This window comes from Trichomycterus rosablanca, chromosome 10 (assembly GCF_030014385.1).
Source record: "Trichomycterus rosablanca isolate fTriRos1 chromosome 10, fTriRos1.hap1, whole genome shotgun sequence".
NCBI classification, from domain to species: Eukaryota; Metazoa; Chordata; class Actinopteri; order Siluriformes; family Trichomycteridae; genus Trichomycterus; species Trichomycterus rosablanca.
Window position 1 is genome coordinate 11,275,677 of NC_085997.1, and position 20,855 is coordinate 11,296,531.

At 39.5% G+C, this 20,855-nt stretch overlaps 1 protein-coding gene across 1 annotated transcript in view; it reads left to right on the forward strand.

The window, feature by feature from the left end:
- ca10a (carbonic anhydrase Xa) overlaps positions 1 to 20,855 on the forward strand; it is a 368,721-nt gene that overhangs the window by 41,608 nt on the left and 306,258 nt on the right. Inside the window, exon 4 of the mRNA XM_063003919.1 lies at positions 17,600 to 17,674. Within this exon, the coding sequence (XP_062859989.1) occupies positions 17,600 to 17,674 (75 nt within the window). The remainder of the gene's footprint in view (positions 1 to 17,599; positions 17,675 to 20,855) is intronic.

Sequence of the window (20,855 nt, forward strand, 5' to 3'; positions counted from 1 at the left end):
TTCATCAGAGAACATAACTTTGGACCACTCAGCAGTCCTTTTTGTCTTTAGCCCAGGCGAGACGCTTCTGACGCTGTCTCTTGTTCAAGAGTGGCTTGACACAAAGAATGCGACAGCTGAAACCCATGTCTTGCATACGTCTGTGCGTGATTGTTCTTGAAGCACTGACTCCAGCTGCAGTCCACTCTTTGTGAATCTCCCCCACATTTTTGAATGGGTTTTGTTTCACAATCCTCTCCAGGGTGCGGTTATCCCTATTGCTTGTACACTTTTTTCTACCACATCTTTTCCTTCCCTTCGCCTCTCTATTAATGTGCTTGGACACAGAGCTCTGTGAACAGCCAGCCTCTTTAGCAATGACCTTTTGTGTCTTGCCCTCCTTGTGCAAGGTGTCAATGGTTGTCTTTTGGACAACTGTGAAGTCAGCAGTCTTCCCCATTTCAAGATTCAAGATTCAAGATTTACTTTATTGTCATTTTACTGTACACCGAAGTGTACAGAAAAAACGAGATTACGTGCATTGGTTCACGTTAAAAACACCACAGGTTTAAAAAATAAGAAATATTTTTGATTAATTAAAAATTAATGATTGTGTAGCCTACAGAACTAGACTGAGAGACCATTTAAAGGCCTTTGCAGGTGTTTTGAGTTAATTAGCTGATTAGAGTGTGGCACCAGGTGTCTTCAATATTGTACCTTGTCACAATATTCTAATTTTCTGAGATACTGAATTTGGGGTTTTCATTAGTTGTCAGTTAAATATATCAGTCTGTGTGTAATGAATGAATATAATATAAGTTATAAGAATAAAAATACAAGTTTCACTTTCTGAATGGAATTACTGAAATAAATCAACTTTTTCATGATATTCAAATTTTATGACCAGCACCAGTATAACCACATGGGCTAGAAATTACTTTGGCATTACAATTTGGAGTTAAATTTACAAATGCAAAAGAAGTCTTATGTTAACCATGTCCAGAAGCAGCAACAAGTTATCTGGGCTTGGTTGGCATCTGGGATGGACCTCAACACTGTGGCGACATACACCGATGAGGCATTACATTATGACCACTGACAGGTGAAGTGAATAACACTGATTATCTCTTCATCACGGCACCTGTTAGTGGGTGGGATATATTAGGCAGCGTAAGGATTTGAGCTAGTTTGACAAGGACCAAATTGTGATGGCTAGACGACTGGGTCAAAGCATCTTCAAAACTGCAGTTCTTGTGGGGTGTTCCCTGTCTGCAGTGGTCAGTATCTATCAGAAGTGGTCCAAGGAAGGAACAGTGGTAACTGGAATCAGTGGAATCACGTTTTCTTTTACATCACGTGCTTGTGTGTCACTTACCTGGGGAACACATGGCAACAGGATGCACTATGGGAAGAAGGCAAGCCGGCAGAGGCAGTGTGATGCTTTGGGCAATGTTCTGCTGGAAAACTTTGGGTCCTGCCATCCATCTGGATGTTACTTTGACACATACCACCTACCTAAGCATTGTTGCAGACCATGTTCACCCTTTCATGCAAACGGTATTCCCTGATGGCTGTGACCTCTTTCAGCAAGATAATGCGCCCTGCCACAAAGCAAAAATGGTTCAGGAATGGTTTAAGGAGCACAACAACAAGTTTGAGGTGTTGACTTGACCTCCAAATTCTCCACATCTCAATGCAATTGAGCATCTGTGTGATGTGCTGGACAAACAAGTCAGATCCATGGAGGCCCCACCTCAGAACTTACAGGAGTTAAAGGATCTGCTGCTAACATCTTGGTGCCAGATACCACAGCACACCTTCAGGGGTCTAGTGGAGTCCACAATATTAGTAAGCTGGTCATAATGTTATTTTATGTTATGTTATTACACCTGATCGGTGTATATTGTAGTCTGACAAATCTGTATTCCAGATCTTTTTTGTTTTTCAAAAGAAATGGATGCTTTATGCTCCGGACCAGGCCTGAAATGCAGGAATGGATGTATAATAAATTAAATAAAGCTGTCCAGACAAAACATAAAATTTCTTGGGTTCATATTGTCTGCAATGAATTGTAAGAAAAGTCTGTAAAGTCAGTGTAAGAAATTTTTTTTTTTAGTAATTGTCATTTGTAATACTGCCCTAACTTTTCTGATTTAGATTGTATTAAAAGTAGTATTTAGATATTAAAAGATAAAAAATAAATAATCTGACTTGATCAATGTGCATTGAGTTATTTTATTTATTTCTTGGTGATTTGAAACCATAGCACAGCAAATTGAGCCAGTTAAAAATTAAATTGTGCTATTAATCTGGTTAGTGCTTGTTCATAATTGGTGGAGAGCTGTATTTCAGTGTACCAAAAATACCATGAAATCATAGCAAATTTTTTCAAAAGGAACTTGTCAGCAGTCTGTATGTGTCAGGCTCAGTATAAACTGGTCAGACGCTCGTGAGAAGAGATCAATAATATTTTAATAATAAACAAAAATAGGAGTAACAATATAGAAACAAACTAATCCGAAACACGAGCCAAAAGAGTATTCGAAACCGCAAACATGGATCAAAAGCCGAATTTCTAGTAAACCGATGTAACAAGCCAAAGGATGTCGAGGTCAACAAACAATCTGAAACAGGTCATACACAAATAGACTAACGCAACTAGAAACCGCTCAGTATGCAACGACAGAGTGTTGGCAATACTTCGCAATCTGCTAACTGATTGAGAGAACTTAAATAACTTGTCTAATTACAAATGACAAACATGTGTGTCCACTCTGTAGAGGGGTGTCCGTCCGGTCCCCTGACAATGGCAAGTTCCGAGTGAACTCCCAAAGAATTCTGGGAGTTGTAGTCACAACCTAATGGCCGAACTCGGTCAACGGGCTGTGACAGCATGTTCTTTACTTGGAACGTGTACTTTTTTTTTTTTTTGCATTTTCTCCCCCTTTTCTCCCCCTTTAGCGCGTCCAATTGTCCAATTTGCATCGTGCTTCCTCTCTGACTATGCCGAACCCTGCCCTGGCCGAGGAGATTGAAGCTAACCCACATCCCCTCCGACATATGAGCAGCAAGCTGTATGCATCTTGCCACCTACACATTGATGAGTGTTGTGCCACCTAACGTTGCATGTGGAGAGACACACTCTAAGAGCACTCCTTCCTCATCTCTGTGTAGGCGCCTCTAATCAGCCAGCAGAGTTCGTAATTGCACCATTCTGACAGAGAGAGACCCACATCCGGCTTTTTGTCCCACCCCCCAACTGAACAACAGGCCAATCGTTGTTCATATTGCCACTCAGCCTCAAGCCGGTAAGGCAGAGCTTGATTCGATATTAGTATTCGAGATCCAGCTCTGGTTGCAGCGTGTGCTTTTTACCGCTGCGCCACCTGAGTGGCGGAATGTGTTCATTTTAATCAAGTTCCAGTGATGTAGTGATCAGGCTAACACATTCATATTTTGCCAGTTAGCAGACACTTATTCAAAGCAACTTACAATTGTAACCAATTGTAATTACAGTCCAAAAACTATAAGATTAAGGCCTTTGTTCAAGTGATCGGAAGAGTGGAGGCTGTGGAGGCCCCAATGGAGTGGGCTACTCCATACTAATGCCCAAGGTTTTGACACACTTTTGACCACATAGTGTGTATAAAGCAACTTACAATTAAAGCAAGGTCTAGAGACTTACATAGGGGCTCAATAGTCGCTTGAACCATTGACTGTCCAATTTTTAGTCCAGTTTAGGCTATACTAAAGTCCTGGTAAATTACTTAAAATGAACTTGTCAGCATGTTCTTTAATGGGAATGTAAGCACTTTTAATCAAGTTGCAATGAACAGCTGCTGATGATGGTAGCAATCTGGCTAATAGTATTGTAGTATTCAAGCTTAGCCATGTGTCCCAGTAACAAACTTACAGTACTGAGATGACAGGACTGTCACGTATTAAATTTAAGACACCCTGTGGATTATTTCAGCCATAGTGCACTGTGCCTCTGAGCAAAGATGCTATGAAAACAGCACTCGTTTCAGTCTGGCAGCAATTTCTGTTTCATCAGGGCATAAAAATCTGGAACTATTCACCTTCAAACCGTGCAAAATCAGAAACCAGAAAATCCAATCAATTTATATAAAGATATAGGTTACAGTGACAGTAGTCTTAGCAAAAGTCACAAACATAAACACACACATACACATAGACCTACACACACACATATGCAGTGTGTGCAGTACTGTGCAAAAGTCCTAGACCATCTTTCGATTTGTTGATTTAGCAATGGAAAGATGACCATGTATATTTATTTTTCTCCTTATTAGAATACATTAGGACATTTGTATGCAATATTAAAAACAGAAAAGAAAAAAATGAAAAACAGCTTCTATCGACTAAAATAAAAGTATTTTATGTGACCTTCCCTTACACTTAGCTTAGAACCTAGCTCTCTTAAACCTAAAAGGAATGGAACCCTTATTAACGTCATTGCTACCGTGTATTTTTTGGCTCAGCATCTGGCAACTGCATTGGAATGCCAAGTTGACACTTTTACAGTCAGAAGCCTGATCAGGAATGATGTTTTTGGAAGGGTAGCAGTCAAAAACAGTATTGAAAAAAATATGTCTTGAAGAAAAATATGTCCATGAAAAAAAATTGGATTGGACCCCGAGATACCTGTTCCAGGTCAAAAAAAGAAAACAAGCAAGTCCAAGTCCCAAGTCCTCTAGTGGTTGCAGAGTATAACAAAAACATCAGCTACTACAGAATGTCCAGTCGCACCAAGAAGTGCTTGAGAACTTCGTTGCTTCACTTCACTGATTTGGCCATCACCAACTCATGGATTCAATACAGACAAGACAGCCAAGATGATGCAGTGACCTGCAAACTCCAGTGCCAAACTTCTCTTGGCTGAAGAACTAATACCCCAGGTACAAGTAAGTCAATGAAATGACACTGACTGACAAGTGATCATGAATTCTCTCCGGAAATCAAAAAAAGAAGCCCCGACCAGATGGTGGATGGTGCAATTCATTAACCCCAAATGCTCATCATTCCAAATGCTGCAGAGGCAGAATGCCTGGATGCAAAAAAACAAACATTTGTGAGGTGCATAAAGTGCAACATGTTCCTCTGTGATTAAAAAGTCTGAATGCTTCATGAAATTCTATCTAGGGTCAAGCATCTAATGAACGTACCAAAGGCTCAGGTAAAATGTTGTAAATGTTCCATTCTTCTGTATTTCATTTGTTACTTGTTCTGTATGTGGTATTGTTTTAAATGAATTGCTTTTTTTTTTAATTGAATGATTCCAGTGGCTATTTCCATGAACATACTCAGCTTTTAAATGTCACACTTAAAAACTATGAAATCCTATTGTAAATGAAAAAATTTGAATGTAAATAAATGTTAACATTTTTTTTTCTGTGCAACGTGCTTTTACCACCCCAACATTTAAATTATCTAAACAAAATAAAAAAATAAAAATTAAAACATTAAAAATGTTACTCCTGGGTCTCAGGAGGATATGTGAGGATAAAACTTTGGATAAAAGTGTCTGCTAAATGCTGAGAATGTGAGAGAAATGGAGGAATGAGTTCTTGTGGCCTTCAGTATAACAGGTTGGAGAAGCTGTCCTGGTTTGGGGCTGCGTTTCTGCCAGTCACACTAAATACTGACTTTTGTCTATAAAAGCCATTTTAGTTTCTGAAAATTTTGTACAATCATTTTTGAGATGTGTCTAGAACTCATTTGGAGTCTTTCTGTTGCAATTTGAATCTGTAGGACATGTCTTGCAGAAAGTTTGGTGCAAAGCAGTGAGCCAGAATCCATTTTTGCTTGCAAAGACTGAGCCTTTGGTGGATCCTCCTTTTATACCCAGGCATGATTCCCTCAGCTGTTACCAATTCACCTGCTTATTTCAAATCAGTGTAACCTAAATATTCTAAAAAAATTTTACCTTTATTTTCATCAAATTATTAAAACAACTGTCACGTTTAGTCAATTTAACAATTAAGTTGGTCAGTAAAACTTTGTCATTTCTTTGTTCTTTTGTCTGGTTAATATAGGTTGAATAAAATAAACATTTAACGGATTTTTGTTTTTACTGCATTTACAAAATGTCCCAGAACTGGGGTTTAAATACATGTAATTAATGCTTTGTAATTACAATATAAACAAACAATGGCAAGGGAAATACATTGTTATATTTGCTGTGTTAAGCTATTTAAATTGTTCCTGATTATTTGATTGGTTTATCAAACAGCTGAAAGTAAACCTAATTTGCAATTTAAACCTAATTTTTTTTTTGCATTTTTTTGCATTTCCATACTGTCCCAACTTTTTCTGATGCTGAGTGACTGACAAAAGATGGATACATTTACTGTGACTGGGCCATTCTGCAATCCAATGCTTGTGTACAGTGACAGAGGCAGGTTTCTAATCTGATAATCCCATGCAGATGTGGGGCAATGCACAATGTGTGTGTGTGTGTGTGTGTGTGTGTGTGTGTGTGTGTGTGTGTGTGTGCACAATGCAGTGAGTGTAAAGACAAAAGACAAAGACAGAGAATAAAAAAAGAATTGAAAATTAACAAGTGATAGAAAAACCCTGCTTTTTGTGTCCTCAGATGACATGCACCTCTGCAGAATATAATAACATAATTTTGAGAGTTTATTTTAGGATCTTGTTAAATAAAGTAATGACTGTGAACCCATGTTCATGTGGGCACCTGTCTGTGTCCTACTTTCTACTATTAGATGAAGACAGCCTTCAGGGAGCCTTTAGTCATGATGGATGTTTTATCTTTAGTAATAATGAGATTATTCTTTCTTTGGTGGTATAACATTTCTCTTTTTTAATTTTTTCCTGTAAAAAATATTGTTCCTGGACACCTCGTAATATTTAAACCACCTGGACATCACATCTAAATGTACTTGTTGAACATCACATATTAACATGACCAGAAGTTCATCTGAATATGCGCTTCCTGAATTTTCTATTGCAAAACCTTGGTAAAACAAAAAATCAGACCAAGATAAATAATTTCAGACTAGTTAATGTAACCTATAATCTGTGCAATTTAATTTAATGAAATCATTTAGAGGGTAAAATACAGTGCTTATTACAGTGCTTCCTACATTTGCTTTGTCTTTTGTTTTATTGCAGACAGTATAATCCAGGATATTACATGTTTTGTCTGGTCACCTGTATTTCATTTGACAATATACCTGTACATACACTGATCAGCCATAACATTAAAATCACAACCAGGAGGTAACACTGCCGTAGAGGCTATTACACAACATTAGTTGCCACCTCCCTTACCACCAGCAAACCTGAGTAATCTTACGAGAGAGGTAGGACAACAGCAACTCAGCATCTCTAATCACCACAAATATGACCTAGAACCCCCAAGTTCTGTATTGTTGTCTGTAGTGTGGGTGGGCAGTTTTTGTTCTGGGGGTCGAAACCAGGTAGAGTCAGAAGCCAACATATCATTACCAGGCCAGCAAAAGTGACAAAACATGAGAGCACCATACTGTCCACACATTCCTTGATTAGAAAGACTAATAAAAAGCCTAAGTAAATAAATATGTGCTCTGTCGAGACTTGAAGATTGAGAACAGAAGTAGGGAGATTATTACAATTGTGGGGCTATATAGCAAATGCCCTTTTCATCTGCTGTGATTTTTTCTAACTCTAGGAACTATGTAACCCTGCACCTTGTGAATGAAGTAAACTCTTGAGCAAGGCCCTTAATCCTTACAATCTGCACTCGCTATACACTTCCTGCCTTCTATAGCCGTTCAGGATGATTAGAATTGAGTCCTGAGGGGACAGTCTCTGAAACATCACCACCATGCAGCTGCATCTATAATATGGTGACACATACAGGGCCGGGTGAGAGATAATTATCTCATAAGTCAGTAAGCACAGCTGCTGGCAAGGTCAAGTTTCATTTATGGGCGTCATTTGTGGCACCTTTTCTTTTCCCACGGCATGGACTAACTGCGGCATTGCAGCGCTACTGTAATGAATACTAATGGCCAACGCTGACAATTAACTTTGGCCGATGTGTTTATTTACCACACCAGTGTTCCTTGGGACATGACTGTTTGTGGGCAGGGTATTGCCATGTTTCTGTATAAATATGGACTTTGTAAATGTGCTTAGTTGCTATGGAAGTAGACATTTTAGTTTTTATTAAGTATTCAGTCCCTTTACAGATATTTACATTTGCTTGTATCATATTGGTTATGTTAAATATGCAAATGTATTTGCTAGTGCTTGTCTTTTCATTGCAGTCTTCTAAATAATGTGTGGATAAGCAACTTACTTAGATGCTTAATTAATTTGGCATTTAATGTATTATTCAATAATTGCAATTATTTCATCATCAATAATTTGTACAATCTTAATTATTGGGTTACTACTTCAAATGTATTTCTCGTAATCCAGAGACATTATTACTCTTAGGTTGAACTACACCCAGGATCGACTTGCTTGTTGATAGCATCATCTATAATGTTTGCAGCAACAAAGTAAAAAAAAATTGTTCTGATCATTCTGTTTTATCAAAGACATATACACCGACCAGACATAACATTATGACCACTGACAGGTGAAGTGATTAACACTGATTATCTCTTTATCACGGCACCTGTTAGTGGATGTGATATATTAGGCAGCAGGTGAACATTTTATTCTTAAAGTTGATGTGTTAGAAGCAGGAAAAATAGACAAGCGTAAGGATTTGAGTGAGTTTGACAGAGGGCCAAATTGTGATGACTAGACGACTGGGTCAAAGCATCTCCAAAACTGCAGCTCTTGTGGGATGTTCCTGGTCTGCAGTGGTCAGTATCTATCAAAAGTGGTCCAATTAAGGAACAGTGGTAAACATCATGTGGATGGCCGTGTTTGTGTGTGTTGCTTACCTGGGGAACACATGGCACCAGGATGCACTATGGGAAGAAGGCAAGCTGGTGGAGGCAGTGTGATGCTTTGGGCAATGTTCTGCTGGGAACCTTGGGTCCTGCCATCCATGTGGATGTTACTTTGACACATACCATCTACCTAGGCATTGTTGCAGACCATGTTCACCCTTTTATGGAAAAGGTATTTCCTGATGGCTGTGGCATCTTTCAGCAAGATAATGCACCCTGCCACAATGCAAAAATGGTTCAGGAATGGTTTGAGGAGCACAACAACAAGTTTGAGGTGTTGACTTGGCCTCCAAATTATCCAGATCTCAATCTAATCGAGCATCTGTGGGATGTGCTGGACAAACAAGTCAGATCCATGGAGGCCCCACCTCACAACTTACAGGAGTAAAAGGATCTGCTGCTAACATCTTGGTGCCAGATACCACAGCACACTTTAGGGGTCTAGTGGGGTCCATGCCTCGAGTGGTCAGGGCTGTTTTGGCAGTAAAAGGGACCCATACCATATTAGGAAGGTGGTCATAATGTTATGCCTGTTCGTTGCGGTGTATACACACTATATGGACAACACTTTGAATTATTTAGTCTGCTGTTTCTGCCACATCTAACAGATGTATAAAATCTATTATATTAAATAGATGTTATGTTTACAGCTTTGTGGCAACAGTGTGGCGAATGTCCTTCTCTTGTTTTCCTACATTTTTCAAGGTCATGCATAGACAAACATTGGAAGTAGGATGTCATAGTGAAAACCTTGGAGACTTTAACCTCGCATTCTGAACATGCTTAAGTTTAACCAGTAAAATACAACTACTTCTAATGCAGTATTTCACATTTAACTTTATATAAATAAAAAATTTGTATCAGTGGGAACAAAAAAAAGTCATACTAAGACATACTGTATACAGTAAAGATTTGCAGAGTGCAAATCTAATTATTAAGTCTGGAGAAGGCTCTGTATTATTACGTTCACCTGGGATGTTTTGATGCTTGCAGTAGCAGTTAGTGAATTAAATCAGAGTTGTTAAGATTATAATGAAAAACTGTTTTGGACTCAATTCGACCAGACACATTAAGGCAACAACATCTACCACATTTAAGTAAGCAGTACACAGATTTTGCTAACCTAAGTTTTTTTTTGTATGTGAGAAAAGCATTCTCCCATTGACATTGTGAGAAAATGAGATTCTCATTAAACAGTGATGATCAAACCCAGGTTCCCAGAACATGTTTCTCTGTGGGATCCACTCTACCCATGGTGCCACCCTTATGCCAAGTTTAAACTAAATTTACGAAATGTTAATGTGTGCAAAGACACGTTCCTCTAATTCTGAATCTGTTAATGTTTTCACTGTCATATCATAATTAATGTTTATATGTACAGTGTATCACAAAAGTGAGTACACCCCTCACATTTCTGCAGATATTTAAGTATATCTTTTCATGGGACAACACTGACAAAATGACACTTTGACACAATGAAAAGTAGTCTGTGTGCAGCTTATATAACAGTGTAAATTTATTCTTCCCTCAAAATAACTCAATATACAGCCATTAATGTCTAAACCACCGGCAACAAAAGTGAGTACACCCCTTAGTGAAAGTTCCTGAAGTGTCAATATTTTGTGTGGCCACCATTATTTCCCAGAACTGCCTTAACTCTCCTGGGCATGGAGTTTACCAGAGCTTCACAGGTTGCCACTGGAATGCTTTTCCACTCCTCCATGACGACATCACGGAGCTGGCGGATATTCGAGACTTTGCGCTCCTCCACCTTCCGCTTGAGGATGCCCCAAAGATGTTCTATTGGGTTTAGGTCTGGAGACATGCTTGGCCAGTCCATCACCTTTACCCTCAGCCTCTTCAATAAAGCAGTGGTCGTCTTAGAGGTGTGTTTGGGGTCATTATCATGCTGGAACACTGCCCTGCGACCCAGTTTCCGGAGGGAGGGGATCATGCTCTGCTTCAGTATTTCACAGTACATATTGGAGTTCATGTGTCCCTCAATGAAATGTAACTCCCCAACACCTGCTGCACTCATGCAGCCCCAGACCATGGCATTCCCACCACCATGCTTGACTGTAGGCATGACACACTTATCTTTGTACTCCTCACCTGATTGCCGCCACACATGCTTGAGACCATCTGAACCAAACAAATTAATCTTGGTCTCATCAGACCATAGGACATGGTTCCAGTAATCCATGTCCTTTGTTGACATGTCTTCAGCAAACTGTTTGCGGGCTTTCTTGTGTAGAGACTTCAGAAGAGACTTCCTTCTGGGGTGACAGCCATGCAGACCAATTTGATGTAGTGTGCGGCGTATGGTCCGAGCACTGACAGGCTGACCCCCCACCTTTTCAATCTCTGCAGCAATGCTGACAGCACTTCTGCGCCTATCTTTCAAAGACAGCAGTTGGATGTGACGCTGAGCACGTGCACTCAGCTTCTTTGGACGACCAACGCGAGGTCTGTTCTGAGTGGACCCTGCTCTTTTAAAACGCTGGATGATCTTGGCCACTGTGCTGCAGCTCAGTTTCAGGGTGTTGGCAATCTTCTTGTAGCCTTGGCCATCTTCATGTAGCGCAACAATTCGTCTTTTAAGATCCTCAGAGAGTTCTTTGCCATGAGGTGCCATGTTGGAACTTTCAGTGACCAGTATGAGAGAGTGTGAGAGCTGTACTACTAAATTGAACACACCTGCTCCCTATGCACACCTGAGACCTAGTAACACTAACGAGTCACATGACATTTTGGAGGGAAAATGACAAGCAGTGCTCAATTTGGACATTTAGGGGTGTAGTCTCTTAGGGGTGTACTCACTTTTGTTGCCGGTGGTTTAGACATTAATGGCTGTATATTGAGTTATTTTGAGGGAAGAATAAATTTAAACTGTTATATAAGCTGCACACAGACTACTTTTCATTGTGTCAAAGTGTCATTTTGTCAGTGTTGTCCCATGAAAAGATATACTTAAATATCTGCAGAAATGTGAGGGGTGTACTCACTTTTGTGATACACTGTATATATGGCACTTGTTCACAGCCCACATGATCTGTTAACTGCTTTTAGCTGCTTATTTTAGGTAATTATTGTATTGTAATTACTGATATAAGAAGAATTCAGTAAAAGTAACATATATACAGCAAGGGTCAAAAATCAGAGTCCACTTGTGAAAATTCTTTTGTTGTGCATTTTTCATAAAATTAATACAGTATTTTACATTACAAATCATATAATCAACATAACCTATTTAAAATGCATTGATATTCTTCCTGTTCCGCTTTCTTATTGTTTAGTTTTCACATTCATAAAGAACCTTAGAGAAGACCATAGTCTGGATAATTTTAGCATTTGATTGGAGAGACAAACTCTACAGTTTCCTCATTCAGGTTGAACTAAGTGCAAGTCTGGGTTGTATTTCCTGACTGCTGGATCCTTTGCTGTTATTGACTGAACCAAATAGGCAAAAGCCTGTTGACCTGAATTTTTTGTTGACCAGACTTTTGTCTTCCTGATAGAGATCTGAGGTCTTTTTACTCTGCTCTTTAGCTTCCACGGGCCTTCAGGTCTTCCTAATTTTCTGCTGTAAGTGTCGTGTCATCCACATCCACATCCACATCCACATATCAAGTGTTATTTATGTTTTTTCACCAATCTTTAATCCTTGATCATCTTCCTCAAGTCTTGCTTCTTTAGTTATATATTCAGCGTACAGGTTGAACGAGAATGGTGACAGAATGCAGTCTTGTCTAACTCTTTGCCAATGTGGAACCTACCTTTTTGTCCAAATTTCTGTCAAAGCTGTGTCTTTCTTATGAGTGTAGAGATTTGACATTAAAAGAATGAGATGCTCTGGTATTCCCAGAACTTTTTGAGGACATTACATATTTTTGTGTGCTCACAAAATTAAATTGTGGCTTTTTTTAACAGTGATATCAGGGCCTTTTTGATTTTTTCTGAGGTTTTCTTTCCATTTTTACTTGCCCATTTAATTACTTTTATGTTTCCCAGATTTTTTTCTTGAAGAGTCTTTGCTTTACTCTGAGCTTGCATATAATTAGTTTGAGGTCTGTTACTGAACAAGATTCAGGCCATGTCTTTGCAATTAAAACTGAGCTTTGTAGTTTGATTTCTGGTGAAATTCAGGTGTAAATATGTTGTTTTAGTTATTATTGATAGAAAAGTCATTGTTCTCACAAAAGTTTATTGGTTTGTGTCCAGCTTTTTTCCTGTTTACAGTTAGCCATGTTGTCCAACTGTGTTTGCCTCCTTTTGAATTCTAACTTTGGCATTTCTGTCTTGCATAACAAGCAGGACATGTTCTTTTCAGGTTTTTTTTTTATAATTTCACTTTATTTTTAATTACTTTTAATTCACCACTTTTAAATTTAATTATACATTGCAGGGCTTCACCTACCCTGCCCTCCACACAAAAACTTGGCCAGTCGTGTCTGTAAAGCACCTACATGAGTGATTTATTTGAGACTTTACCCTGCAGTGCTTATCAAGAACAATTAGCACAAGCCTTTTGTACTATTTATGCAATCATCTTTAGATTACTTGTGGCATGTACTCAAACTGGGTGCAAATTAGTACTCTTTATTTGAGATCTTAGAAAAGCAATGCTTTTAGTGCATTAAAAGAGTTGAACAGTGATTTTATGCTGTCATAAGTGATGAGCTGCTTGTCTGCTTTTCTCTGCAGTTTCTGTGTCAGTGTTGCTAATGGTTGTGAGTTTAAGCCGCAGGTATGTGGGTCGTGGTTGTTCCCACAGCAAGAGCTGCCATATTGTCTTTCTCTAAAGCTTGCCTGCATTATTTAGCCCTAACGCCTCAGGAGAATCGAACTGATGAATTGTGATTGCCTCTCACATCATAGATTCTGAAATTGTAACTGAATAACTAAAAGACAGAGAACCCCAATTCCCTTTAATAAAAAATGTTTTACTTGTTATACAGATGTCATTATCTATCCAGAACTCTTGAAATCAATATTATTCTAATAAGAAGTTTTTACTCAGTGCAGGTTTGTTTAAATGAGGAAAGATACATTGAGGTAACTGATGCAGAATTTCCTTCTTTACAGTCTAGATCTGATAAAGCTATTATTATGAAATTTAAAAGAAAACTGTGCTGTATTATGCTATCAAAACAGCTCTCACCCTCTGAGACATGGGCAAGTAGTATTTAAAGATGTTCAGTGATAACTGGTATATACAGTGTATCACAAAAGTGAGTACACCCCTCACATTTCTGCAAATATTTCATTATATCTTTTCATGGGACAACACTACAGTATAGACATGAAACTTGGATATAACTTAGAGTAGTCAGTGTACAGCTTGTATAGCAGTGTAGATTTACTGTCTTCTGAAAATAACTCAACACACAGCCATTAATGTCTAAATAGCTGGCAACATAAGTGAGTACACCCCACAGTGTGCCCAAATGTGTCGTTGTCCCTCCCTGGTGTCATGTGTCAAGGTCCCAGGTGTAAATGGGGAGCAGGGCTGTTAAATTTGGTGTTTTGGGTACAATTCTCTCATACTGGCCACTGGATATTCAACATGGCACCTCATGGCAAAGAACTCTCTGAGGATGTGAGAAATAGAATTGTTGCTCTCCACAAAGGGCTATAAGAAGATTGCTAACACCCTGAAACTGAGCTACAGCATGGTGGCCAAGGTCATACAGCGGTTTTCCAGGACAGGTTCCACTCGGAACAGGCTTCGCCAGGGTCGACCAAAGAAGTTGAGTCCACGTGTTCGGTGTCATATCCAGAGGTTGAAAAAATAGACACATGAGTGCTGCCAGCATTGCTGCAGAGGTTGAAGACGTGGGAGGTCAGCCTGTCAGTGCTCAGACCATACGCCGCACACTGCATCAACTCGGTCTGCATGGTCGTCATCCCAGAAGAAAGCTGACGCACAAGAAAGCCAGCAAACAGTTTGCTGAAGACAAGCAGTCCAAGAACATGGATTACTGGAATGCCCTGTGGTCTGACGAGACCAAGATAAACTTGTTTGGCTCAGATGGTGTCCAGCATGTGTGGCGGCGCCCTGGTGAGAAGTACCAAGACAACTGTATCTTGCCTACAGTCAAGCATGGTGGTGGTAGCATCATGGTCTTGGGCTGCATGAGTGTTGCTGGCACTGGGGAGCTGCAGTTCATTGAGGGAAACATGAATTCCAACATGTACTGTGACATTCTGAAACAGAGCATGATCCCCTCCCTTCGAAAACTGATGGCAGTTTTCCAACAGGATAACGACCCCAAACACAACCTCCAAGATGACAACTGCCTTGCTGAGGAAGCTGAAGGTAAAGGTGATGGACTAAACCCAATTGAGCACCTGTGGCGCATCCTCAAGTGGAAGGTGGAGGAGTTCAAAGTGTCTAACATCCACCAGCTCCGTGATGTCATCATGGAGGAGTGGAAGAGGATTCCAGTAGCAACCTGTGCAGCTCTGGTGAATTCCATGCCCAGGAGGGTTAAGGCAGTGCTGGATAATAATGGTGGTCACACAAAATATTGACACTTTGGGCACAATTTGGACATGTTCACTGTGGGGTGTACTCACTTATGTTGCCAGCCATTTAGACATGAATGGCTGTGTGTTGAGTTATTTTCAGAAGACAGTAAATCTACACTGCTATACAAGTTGTACACTGACTACTACTCTAAGTTATATCCAAGTTTTAGTTCTATAGTGTTGTCCCATGAAAAGATATAATAAAATATTTGCAGAAATGTGAGGGGTGTACTCACATTTGTGATACACTGTATATACGTATATATATATATATATATATATATATATATATATATATATATATATATATATATGTATATATATTTACATCTATGCCTGCATTTTAGGCCTGCAACACATTTACAAAAGTTGGAATTGGGTAATTGCTGTGGTTACTCACCATGGCTGCCTGCGAGCACCTCTTGCTGCTTATGAGCAGATACCTTAATAATTTGGTCTACAAGTAACTTCCCTCAGCCCAACATTTCATACAGTATATGCCTGACATTCGCATGCACAATGTTCCTAAATAAGCATTGCCAAGCCCAGTTTTTATAGGTGGTCCAAATGTTTTGGCTCATCAGTGTAGCAAGCACATTAAATAAGAAGTTAGTTGGGGCGCTCAAGTGGCGCAGCTGTAAAACATGCTAGCACACCAGAACTGACATCTCAAACTCAGAGCGTGACTCTCCGAACGCGATACTCAGTCGCACATAAACTCACCTCCTGCGTGTGAAAATAAGCAGTCGGCCACTGCACACGTCGGATGGGGCTCTTTGCAAATGTTTCTGGATTTACATCTACAAGCACTAATACCTCATTCCATACTTTATGCAATTTACCCCAGTAGGACCTTTATTTAAAGCAATCTCAACTTAGGATAACCATGATAATGCATGTTTATTGTTTTTAATTGGGGTATAACTTAATAAAATAATAAGCCCATCAAAACTGAAGGAAATTCGGGATCTGCAATACTCTCAGGATCTGAATTATACACCATTCCACTTTTGTCAGTTTTTACTTTATAGACCTTGTTGTATAAAAAGCAATAGAACACTCAAGTTCATGTCATCAGGTATAATATATCACCTTCTGCTCATGCCTGTAACAACTCAAAGCTGATATGTTTTGGGAATAACACAAACCCTCTTGTATTGCACTTCTTAAATAAATACTAAGCTATTTGGGATTCAACTCATCTAACTTTAAAAGGCTTATAAATATTTTTGCATTCATAAGTACTGTTCAAGTAATTCAGGTTTCTTGGTTTATTAGGATTTTGGCTACATTTATGACAGCACAGGTAGTTACAGGTTAGACAAGATTCTTCAGTTAGAATTTAGTGTCAAACACAGTCACATGCAGTTCTGTATCTCCAATTCCATGTTATTGGACTGTGGGAGAAAACAGTGTATGCAAACTCTTGCTGTGACTCTTGCAAACTCTTGCTTGCTCAAACCTCTTGCTGTGAGGCTACCCACCAAGCTGCCCCAGTAGTTTATGCAAACATATTGGGGACACCCAATTTTTTCTACTAGTAATGAAGCTAAGAAAGGTATTGAAATTCTTAAGGATTTTTTCATTGCTAGTTTCCAGTTTATCTCTTTAGCATAGGTAGTAGTTTTGGCCCTGTGTTTACTCCCTGTCATTGTGAAATTGAACCACTATCCAACATCAGTTCTTGTTCCTGGTAAAAGAATTAGCCCACCTTCACTTCCATTTGAAGGACACCATGCCACCTCTGGCCCTGCATTTAAGTCATGTTTTTGAGTGGCATTCAGCTCTGAGAATGCAATATCCTTAAGACCTTGCCCTGTAACTCCAGGTCATGACCCACTTCAGTTGGAAGATCTTTGCCTTGGCACCTCAATTATATAATGCATCTCTCCAGTAATAATGTCTTGTAAAGCCCACTCAGTGCACAAAATTACATTTCATACTAATGCATGAGGAAAAGTGGTGGTAGAAGGTCAGTTTGTGTGTGCTTTCCTCTATTTTTTCTTTTTCCTGTCTTTAGTAGTTTTTAGTTGAGAATGAAAATGCATCAATAGGATGACCTGTCCAGATCTAATTCTCTGAGCTTGGGAATGGTCTGGATTGTGTAGAATTAAAGTAAAATAATACTAAGGTTTTTCTTTTTTTTTTATTTACAGCTCAGCCAAGTCCTCCTAAAATTCATGAGGGATGGTGGGCATACAAAGAGGTCGTACAAGGAAGCTTCGTTCCAGGTAATGTTGCTCATTTTATTCTTCTTTTCTTTTTTCTTCATATTTATATCACTTTATTGCTAATTTTTTTCTTGATTTGATTTCATATGTATGGCTGCAATGTTAAAGCAGGGTAGTAGCTGCAAAATTACCCCAGTTAAAAAGGATTTATGGCAATATGATATTTCAAACTGCAAATTTTCATCTTTGACCAATAATACACCTGCTCTGCTATGTTAACCTCTAAAGGAAAAGTGCAATTGACAGTCGAGTTTTAAATTGTATTTATTTAACTCAAAAACATCTATGAATTCCCAAAATAACAAGTAAGGTATAACTGACGTGTTAAGTTATAGCTGAATTGCTTACTGAAACACAGTCATAGCTGAATTGCTAAGTGCACCAGGATAAAATAGATGGATGGATGGATGGATGGATGGATGATGATGATGATGATGATGATGATGATGATGATGATGATGATAGATAGATAGATAGATAGATAGATAGATAGATAGATAGATAGATAGATAGATAGATAGATAGATAGATAGATAGATAGATAGATGGCTTTTAACTTTGTGGCAACGGTTTGGAGAAGGTACCCCGTCTTCTGATTATTTATGTCAGTGAAGCAAAAACGGCTTGGCCCTCACAGATTTACTTATATTACCTTTATTTTTACGTATATTAGTGTTTTCCTAAACCAGAATCTTAAGGTCAAAGTCACAATCTGTGGGATCTCATGGTGGATGCAGACATATGGGGCAATGAGCACGTGGCAAGCAGAGAATAGTTGAAACCCTCAGACTCTGTAGGGCTCTGTGCCCAGCAAACCAAACCAGTTATTAATTTTGAGACCTGCTGATCCCTCTTTCAAAAGTTCTTCATTAGGACTAGATAAAAGTGTTTTAGGGGCCAGCTGACATGCATGGTGGTCCCAGCTGGAAGCATTTTGATTTGTCTTAGCATACTGAGTCCTTCATTGTGCTTTTGGCAACAGACAGTACTGTAAAAAACAGTATAATAATAGTTTTTTAAGTGGTGAAGGAACAAAATGTTGTTTGGCCAAAGAAAGGATGTTGTTAGATGGAGGAGGCATGCTGTGACTGTAAGTTAGGAGAGTCAGAATTATGCTGGACAGTCTGGTTTTTAGCCTTTTGGCAGAATGACAGATATGAATGAACAGGGGATAGCCTAATTCCCCAGACTTGAACTCAATTGAGCATCTGTGGGACTACCTCGATTGTCGTGTTCGCTCTATGGATTCTTCCACATGCACCCTCCAGCAGCTGTGGGATGCACTGCAGTCAGCATGGCTCCAGATACCTGTGACAACCTACCAGGACCTTATTGAGTCACTCCCAGCCTGTCTAACTGCTGTCTGTGCTGCACACGGTGGTTACTCTGGATATTAGCTGGTGGTCATAGTAATGTAACTCAACTGTGTAGATATGTATCTATATAGATAATACACATTTACATAATATACATATTAGCACATATAGTACTATGCAAACGTTCTAGGCAGGTGTGGAAAAAAATGCTGCAAACTTGAATGCTTTCAAAAATAAAAGTGAAGCGAAAAAACGAAATCTAAATCAAATCAATATTTGGTGTGATACCCTTCTGTGCCTTCAAAACAGCATTACATTTCCAAGGTACCCTTGGAGTTTTTGAAGGAACTCGACAGAGTGGTTGTTTTAAACAGTTTGAAGAACTAACCACAAATCTTCTGTGGATGTAAGCTTACTCAAATCCTTCTGTCTCTTCATGTAATCCCAGCCAGGCTTGATGATGTTGAGATCAGGGCTCTATCATCACTTCCAGGACTCCTTGTTAATCCTGACCACTTCATTCTCGCCTATAGACACTCACTATTGTACCGCTCTCCGGCCCTTTGACGAACAAACTGCCTTTTGTTATAGCCTCATATAGACTCATCACTCCAGAGCACCTGCTGCCATTTTTTGCACCCCAGGTCCTATGTTTTCATGCATAGTTGAGTCCCTTGTTTCCACATCAAAAGTATGACTTTTTGGTCACAATTCTTCCATGAAGACCACTTCTGTCTAAACTTTTCCAAACAGTAAACAGGTGTACCTGGGTCCCACTGGTTGTTGCCTGTTCTGAGCTTTCATCTGTGTCTTTCATCTGCTGCCCTACGCTTCCTTGGCAGACCACTGCATCTACGGTCCTCAACGTTGCCTATTTTTTTGTGCTTCATCAAAAGAGCTTAAACAGCACATTGTGTGGCTGGAACCGGCAATGCCTCTGACAAGCAGGATGAAACCGACAATGCCTCTGGAGAGCCAAATGGAATTGTCAACAGGCCAGCAACAGGGCTGGAAGGCCATCTAAAACCAATAAGAAGTCTAAAGATCCAGATGGATTGTGTACGACATCTGGAGATCTGGCTGGAATCAGCAAACAGTCTGGAGAGCCTACTTGAATGGTGACAGGTAGTGTAAGCTGACCGGAACTGATGACTAGTCTGGAGAGATGGCAGACATCTGCAACAGCTCTAGGGAGCCAGCTTAAACTGGGAACACATTTGTCTAGCCAGCTGGGTCAGGAGTCAAATCTGGAGGTCCATGTTGAACCAGTGACACCTCTAAAGAGTCTACTGAAGTCAGTGACGTCACTAGAAAGCCCGCTGGAAACAGCAATAGGGCCGAAGGGCCAGCTGGGAGGACCGACTGGGGCTGGATATAGGGGTGGAGGGTCGGCTGTAACCAGTAACAGGCCTGGAACCTGGGCAGTGGCATAGAGTCAGCCATAAGGCCCTTTGGAAACTGGTAGCCAGCTCAGGAAAGGTATATAAGACAATATGTAGAATATTTATCAAGCTGTTCAGGAGTGTTAATAAACAGGGCAATGTCCTGGCAGGCACTGGAAGTGAAACATCTCTAGAATGCACTGGAAGCTGCTTTGACACCTGTGTGCTGCATTTGTTATGTTGTCAGGGACAACATAAACATTACCTTCTCCCTTTCATTGGGCTAAATGTCATTTAAATATTACAAGTAGGATAAGCAGGATTTACGAATCATTACTGTCTGTATTTGTTTATATTTTTTCTACTTTTTTGGAGTTTGTAGGTTGGTGTGGAAAATTCCCTATTACCTTTTGTGGCATGTCCTCTTAATTCTTTTATGGTAATTATAACCAGTGATAGTTGTTTTGTTGGGTTGAACTACAT